The 8,058-nt window shown below is 47.2% G+C and overlaps 1 protein-coding gene across 1 annotated transcript in view; it reads left to right on the top strand.

Annotated features, from left to right (window-relative positions):
- SOWAHA (sosondowah ankyrin repeat domain family member A) overlaps positions 1-8,058 on the top strand; it is a 13,286-nt gene that overhangs the window by 3,550 nt on the left and 1,678 nt on the right. The window contains exons 3-5 of the mRNA XM_009331467.1: positions 105-223; positions 3,861-3,923; positions 7,914-8,056. Coding sequence (XP_009329742.1) covers positions 105-223; positions 3,861-3,923; positions 7,914-8,056 — 325 coding nt within the window. The remainder of the gene's footprint in view (positions 1-104; positions 224-3,860; positions 3,924-7,913; positions 8,057-8,058) is intronic.

Raw genomic sequence — 8,058 nt, 5'->3', positions numbered from 1 at the left:
GGCGGCCCCCTCGCCTCCCCTGACCGGGGGTCGGCTGCAGGCAGGGGGTAAGAGCGCGGCTGGGGGCTTGGGGATGAGCAGGTCACGCTGATGGCACTCCGCAGATGGAACGGGCTGCGAGACAGCCACGCAGCATCGCCCTCAGCGCAGAAAAGCTTAACGTTCGAGTGCGACCGTAGAAGTGCCAGGAGCATCCTCTGCAGGATTCGGAGGATGCGCGCAGGTATGTAGAGACCCATTTCCCCATCTCGGGAAGCTCTCAAGCGTTCAGCAATTCTGGAAGGCCATCAGATACCACGGGGCAGCAGTGCCTCCGTCACGCACGGGAGTTACACCCAAGTTGCAGCCACAGCGTGGGTTTGAGCCGGGATGCCGAGAGCTCGCGGCCATCACGCTGCCTGTGTTTATGGTAAGTTAAAGTACGCAACAGAGGACTGTCGAGTCTTTCTTCGTCACTCCTTCCCACATAAAGCACAAAGCCAACCCCGTCACCAGCACCCTCAGCCTTTGTAACCCACAGAGACAGTAGTATTTTACAAGCTGTTAGCACAGAGCAAAGTTTTTCTTGCTTTCTGGTGCCCTCTGCTGCAGTGCACCTATCGAGGAACAGCTTACCAGATCTCGGTCGTGCAGCTGGGTCACTAGATCAGACCTACACCCCTGATCTGGCTGCTGCCCTGGTTTTGTCTCGGGCTTTCCCCAGTCTTTCTATCAGCCACTGTGTCCTTGTCTTTTCTCCTCATCCTCTCTCTTGAAGCAATGCATGCTTCCAGTTGGAGAGCTGAGTTTGGGGAAAGAGATCAAATACTTCTCCCTACAACACTGACTCTGTGTGGGGAAAGGACTGCTGAGGATCATTTTGAACCCCCCCCAAGAAGAGCAAGCCCTCTTGCAACTTGCCACGCATGAGAGCCAGAGAAAAGCTGCTGTCTGTGCAAAAGGGCAGTGGTTACTATGCGATTCTGAGGGCACTGCAGAAATCCCCGCAGAAGCTTTGGCCACGCACACTCGGCCCGCTCTCCCTCTCTCTTCGTTGTTAGATGCACATCAGCTCAACTGAGCTGCTCCTCAGATACCATTCTCAGGGCTGCTTCTCCACTCAGTGCACGCGCCAGCTATAGGGAGCGTTAAGGAGTCAAGATAACTTTAAGTATGGGCTGAGGCTTGATGCTCCGCTCCCCTCCTCAGGTAGGGCCGGAGCCTGCTGTCCCATCTTTGTTGTTGGCAAAGATTGTCCTTCAAGAACCAGTTCACGGCCTGAACTTCCCTAAATTATGCGGGATGCTAATCTTACTGCACGATATAGCCACCTCCCAGGGAGCAGGCGAGGGAGAGCTTACCTGGAGTGACTCTGTCCAGGAGACTCTTCCTTGTCTGCTCAGGCGCTCCTAGATCACCTCCAGCATCCTGTACAAAGGACGGCCACAAATACAGTTGTTACCTAATTATGATACAGCTAAAGCTCTAAGCCCCACCCCAATTACTAGGAAACAGTGAACAACTGTGCTTAGGCCCTGTTTCCAGTTATTTTTCTAAAGGTTTGCCAAATTTCAACTTTTTGGCAAGATAATGAAAAGGAAAGGTACCCAATATCCCAGTTCCTTTTATTCATCGCCCACAAAAGTGCAGTCCCTGGAGAGTCCTAAAGCAGGACTGAAGTATTGAAAGACAATCAAATCTCAGTGACCAAATTAAAACAGAATTTATACTTCATTACAGTACTCTGTGGGCTGCACTGCACACTAACTTCTGCCTTCCCCCCTACCTGCTATTTGTCATCTTAACGAAGGTCTCTTGCTCCCACGGTGATATAAATAAATGAGACCACACTGTGCTAGTGGGCACTGAGCTGCCGCGTTACAGCAGGTGTGCAAGATAGTATGTTACATCTCCACGTCTTTGATTCTTACCAAGACTCCTTGGGATCCACCTGCCTCGTGCTGCAGGAGCTCTGGGAAGCGCTATTCATCCCAGAAGGGGACTGTGCTTATGCTGGAGAAATAAAACAGGATATGAAAATTAGGTATAGACAACTGAAAGGAGGGGGCAACGGTTATCAAATGCAAGCGCTTAGAGGGACTGGAGATTAGGAAGAAGGTTGTGTTCTCCCTTGAAGCAATCTCAAGGCATTTTCTGAGGAGGTGTTATCCAAATGATCTGCTTTTTGAAATATGATAAATCTAGTGCAGGTCAGAAGAGCTGTTTTCCTGTCCTTCCTGACTGCCTACGACCAAATTAATTCTGCTAATCCATATATTAGTTCTGGCTAAAGACAGGTTGTAAAAATGTTGTAGCTCTCTAAAAAGGCCATTGCTGAACACCATCTGTTAATTTATTTTCTTGGGTCACCAAAAATAACAAAAAAAAAAACCCAACCTTCTTCCTGTCGCAGCCACAGCTCTTTGTTGATGCTGCCTTGTGCTAGAGCTGCCAGGGATAGCAAAGCTGGCCTGCTGGTCTTTGGCACCTGGAGCCCAGTCTCCCTCCACCCGCAGCAGTGGTATAAGCTTGCTGAACCTTTTATTCACTTATCCCTTGCGAGTGAGATGTTCGTGCAGACCAGGCACTCACTTTGCCGTCTTGTTTCTTTGGCCGATTCCCAAAGGTTCTCCAGTTCTCCCTGCGTCCTTCAGCAAAAACGGGGAAGCTAAAATCTGGTATTTCTGTGTACAGACGCAAGTAGAATAGTTTATGTAGAAGCAGAGTAAACGTTCCAGGCCACCTTTATATATCACAAAGCAGCAAAAATAAACAGATAAAAAGGTTAAAAAGTTACTTTTTTTTTTTTTTTTGCTTTACAGGCAAGCTTCGGAGTCCTGATTTAAGACAATGTAAAACTCTTGCTTAACACACGCTTAAATGCCATTATGCCCGGTACTTTGGGAGGAGTGATTGACTTAGATTCATTAAGAGCTCTTTTCCCTGCCCATAAAGTGCAGAATGTAACAACACAAGGCTCGCAAAAGCTGATTCCCAGACAGCTACTGGTTTCTGTGAGCTGCAGGTCAGATGCAATGATTCGTGGCATAAAGGAAATTCTGAGACATTGCAGCAGATCAAGGGACAATGCTGCTGTCGCTTGGCTCTCGGAATGAGCTGTGCTGCTGAGACCTTCTGCAGCTGGCGTCCTCTCTCCCTTTGTCCATCAGCACTGCCACCAGCACGGGGCAGATCTCTGGCAGGAGAGCACTGTGGAAAAGCACGCAGTTCTTTTTAAACACCTTGCTATTTCAGAAAGCACACTATTTCTTACGCCAATTCCAGAGAAACCCTGCTAATTTCAAAAGCTTCGGCTGCGTAAAAACTGCTTCAAGAGAATTGGATTTGGTGGCTCCTTTAACTGCTAAGGCATCAGTTGTTATGCAAATTATTCCTAATGGTTCGGGAATTAAATGTATATTACAGTGCTGAATGCTCCTGCAAGGATTTTAAACTCTGTGGAATATTTGTACCTGCTAAATCCACAGTGAAATTAGATGAGCTGTGAATTTTCTACAGGTAAAGAGCTGGGGCAGAGAATACAAAGGACTGGAGAGGCACAAATGTGTCCCTGGAGCCCCTCTGTCCTGGGGAGAGGAAGGAAAATGCCCCTCGCTGCATGGGTGGTGGCATTGCAGTAGCACAGTTCTGACGGTGGGGAGATCAGTAGTAGTTGCTTTACCTCTCCACGTTGTGACCCTAGGTACAGGCAATGAAAGTGGAGAGAAATAAATGCTATCACAGCCCCTTTTGCTTCACACACAGCCACAGCGAGCAAGTGATCATCCTGCCTGCCACATGAATACTGCAGCAAGACCAAGGCCTTCTGAAGATGGCTGCATCTTTCAGGGCCGAGTAAAATCCTTGATCTTCAAATCCAGGTGGTGCAGATAAACAGAACGCCTTCGCATTTTCCAACGCAAGCCGGAGGAAGCAGCTGATTGGTAACTATTCATTTCTCACAATGTCGCCTCCTGACGATTTTTAGAAATCAAATGGTTTCATAGCTACTCTTTTAGCAGCACCACCACCAAGCACCTTATTAAACTTTCACTGGTTATACTGACAATATATGGGACCTACAAGTCTTTTCTACAGAAGTGCTATCCTTCTAAGCTGAAAGTCAATAGGAGCTGTAGGTCCATTTCCCCTGTGCACGCTGAGTGGTCCCGGTGAATGTAAGTGGGATGGCTGGAACCAGGTCCCGAATTTCCCTGCCTCCTCATGTTAAAGGGCAGTATTACCACGCTGCATCTCATGCCAGGTTTGCATTATCCTGCTAGAATCCCATCAAGTTCGCAGGCACCATCTGAAAACCAGAGGATGTTTGGGATGGGTTCTTGCATCATCTGTGTGGAACAAGCAGTATTTAATAAATACAAACTCTGAGATACATGGAAAACTGCGTTTGAATGGTTGGTGTTGAGAAACATCATCCAAACTGGTTAGTGAAGCCCTTGAGTTACAGCTGAACCTTGCTCATTTATGAGAAAATGCCTTTTATCTGCAAATAATCTTCTCCCCCTCTCCCTGCCCCTTCACAGACTTTTGCTCAATTGTTTATCTATGGAAGGTTACTGCATTTCTCCACGGAACAAAGGAAGAGCTATTTTCCTTCACAATGCATGCTCTTTGTTTCGCATGAAAATATCAACAAGGAAAGTGGAAAATCATGGGCCTTGTCATCCTATTTATTCTGGGAACGCTGATTTCATTTCAGAGGAAAATAAGTTTTCCTTGAGGTACAAATCCCATCCGTAGTCAATAGCACCTAAGCTTCACTTTTCTGCAAAGCAGCAGCGCCCTGTCCGACTCAGACTATCCCCCATATTCCCTTTTTCTTCCTCCGTTGCTTCCAGCCTGGCACCTCACCTTCCCTATGGCTCTGGGAACATCACGTGGGAAGGAGCAGGACCTGGGATACCATCTCCTTCAGTTCTGAAGTGTCAGTAGAAACGTCTTTGCTCTGACTAGATGCTTTGCTTGATCTCCCACTTTATTTCTTGGTTTTGTGCGGTGTGAATAATTACAGCCATATAACCTCGACCTTCCTCTCCTGAGGGGGTGGCAAAGGCCCCAGGCTCTCTATGCCATTTACTACACTGTAATATTGATAGTTTGAAAGTTTGTGAAACTTCTTCACGGGAAAGATAAGTCTCCTCAGCCACACAGTTCAAAATAGAGGCCAGCTCTCCACGGCTTATGACGTAGAACTAGCAAACTGCACTATCTGTGTTTAAAAAAGTAGTAGTAAATTAATTTAATCACGGGTTTCTGTACATTGTTTTTGTCCCAGCCAGTAAATTAAAAATATCAAGACAGTTGGCTTGAAATCTCCTGCGAAGCAGCCCACAGTATTCCGTAAATAGCCCCACAAAAAATACTTGCTTTGTAGGTTTTTGGTGACACAGAAAAAGAGGCAAAACTTCTCATGCTTTTTAAGGCTGGAAATTTGAGATGACTGAAGAGCATAACACCCATAATGCTCCAGGCTTTTATTATCTATATTAATAAAATTTATTCAAACAGCTTAATTTCTGCTGCGCAATCTGATCAGAATATGACCAGCACTCAGTAAACTGAGGGCAGCTCACTGGTACCCTGGTACTTGGCACTCTGCCTGAAAGGTGGGCAACCAAAAGGCATCAACAGATAAAGGGAAAGGTCGGCAAACAGGATGCGCCCCATGCTGCGGTCTGGAAACGGTACGGAGGCTTAGCCAGAAGCGTTGTTTTCTTCTTAATTACGGAAAGTATAGGACTAACCTAACACTCGCTGACAGAGAGACTGTGAAAAGGAGCACAACCACACGGCACGGGCTGCCCACGAAGGATGAAGCGAGCGCATGTGGGACAGGCGGTTGGATGCATCACTGGAAAATTACCTGGGGAAAGAGCTCCTTGCATCAGGGCGGTTAAACGAGAGCAACCAGTTCATGCCTGGCACGGCACGAGGCACACTTGTAGACATCCTCTCTCCTCTTCTATGACCTCCGGAGGATGTGCCCTTCTGCTCTGCGGCCACGAGGAATGCCAGGACCTGCAGTCGGGAACAGTCTCAGTAACACCCTTCCTTCGGGACCTCGACCCAACGCAAACCCCCGGAGAGGTGATGGGACCTTGGCAACCCTCGGGTTGCCCCCTTGGGTGCTGAGCAGTGAGGGTCCCTGGAGGCCTGGTGCACGGAGACCCCTCTGAAGGAGAGGTGCCGGCCTGGGGATAAAGCGGGTGGGATTTGATGGCACCCTTGTGGGTCTCAAAGGATACGTGGGTGCAGGGGCCGATGCCTTTCTCAGGGCTGTGGAGGCAGGGACAGATGGCAGCACCTCTCTGCAAGCACCCACAGAAACACCCTCCTGGCGACGCGCAGTCCTCAGCGTAGCAGTGAGCCCGAGGACATACCCTGCCACACCTGAACCAATTCAAGCAATAGGAACAACTTCTCCCTTAACATTTGTAACATAAGAAAATGTTTTTTAAAAGAACCTATTCTTCTGAATTATTTTCCCTCCTCCTCTCACTCATTTGCAGATATGAACTATAATCCTAGGGTATAGCTGAAAGTTTGCAATGCAAAAATCACGGACTGCTGAGATTTTCTTATGCCTGCAATGGATTCTAGTAAGGAAAAGAAATCAACATTGAAAGCAAGGCATAGCAATTAATGTTTGGATGCATGCTCATTACTAGCTCTCTACAGTAGGCCAGGCAGAACTGTGGCGCTGCCATAAGCTAGAAAGCATTGCTAATACAGTAGAACACTAGACACAAGTGGCTGCCTCAGCAGAGCGCGACATTGCTGTGTATGCCATGTAAAAAGGCAGTAATAAGAGGTGTGCAATTCGCGTAGAAATACTGAACTGCTACAAGCAGCATGAAGATTACACACTATTATGTGAAAGAACATTAGAGCGGCAAAATGATTTTGAGGCACTGTCTCAGCGCCAGCTTGTTAGCAAGAGATAAAATAGCTTTTCAGAGATTTGCACAAAGATGGAGAGAGAAGGGGAAAGACTGCCAAAGAAAGACTGAGCAATCTGTGGGCAGAGGCTCTTCCACCACCAGTGAAGGTGTGAAGAGGCAGAAGGGAGGGCAGCATCAACGAGAAGGGAGAGAGACGCACTGCGTGGGGATCGATGCACTTCGAATTGCCTTCAAAATGGAGACTTTGGCACAGGCTGATACTCCATTTTATTCAAGTCCTAAGACAGTGAAAACAAAAATGAATCTATTTTCTGTTTTCTTATCCATCCTTGTACAGACAGTTACTTTTATCTGTCTTCATACCACACTGACTCTCTTCATTCCGTGTTCAGTCTCTCTTGCTGTTTTCCTAGACAAACTGTTCAGTCATTCAGGAGTCGATTTAGCGATCTCAATTGCAACACTCAGTGGAAGAGAAAACAAGTTTGCAGGCTGAACGTTATCCCTCCAGGAGGTCTTCAGTCCTACTCCTTCGCCTGAGGAAAGGCATTTGTCTGGGATTTTTTGTTTCCCCTGTAGAACAGAGAACAATGATAATGTTAAATGCTTAAGCAGAAGTAATTGACGTGGCAGCAGAGACAGCTTCTCTCTTTATAAAAAGAGAAGCTCTCTTTTCTCCAGGTGTACACGAAAAGATGCAGGCATGTTGTAAAGATTTCATCATTTATATAGATACACATATGTACACTGTAGATGCAATATAGATAAAAGACACGTCGAGAATAGGTATGATTATATATAGTATCACACAGAGTTGAATATATTTCAAAAGACTGACCCATCCACCTGCCTTCTGACTTATTTTGAGGCACGAGACTCTAACCCCGTAGAATCGCAGCTCCCGCAGAACACCAGGGGCTTCTCAGAGGACGGAGACCTGCCTTTGCAGTGATTTCTACCCAAAGCCGCACCACTTATTTGCTACTGAAACAAAAAAAACAATCGTTTTAGGAAGCTGGAAGAGGAGTAAATCAATGAAGCGTTTGCCCCTGCCCGAGGAGTCTCCGAAGAGCCGATACACTCGTGACCTTACACACACGCGCCTCCTCAGCCACCTGAAGGAGACGTTAGCGCAGCAAGGCGAAAGGGGACCGGC

The sequence above is a fragment of the Pygoscelis adeliae genome, unplaced genomic scaffold (assembly GCF_000699105.1).
Source record: "Pygoscelis adeliae isolate BGI_AS28 unplaced genomic scaffold, ASM69910v1 Scaffold108, whole genome shotgun sequence".
Lineage (NCBI taxonomy): Eukaryota > Metazoa > Chordata > Aves > Sphenisciformes > Spheniscidae > Pygoscelis > Pygoscelis adeliae.
The sequence above is the reverse complement of the archived record's forward strand: the minus strand, read 5'-3'. Positions and strand labels throughout refer to the sequence as shown.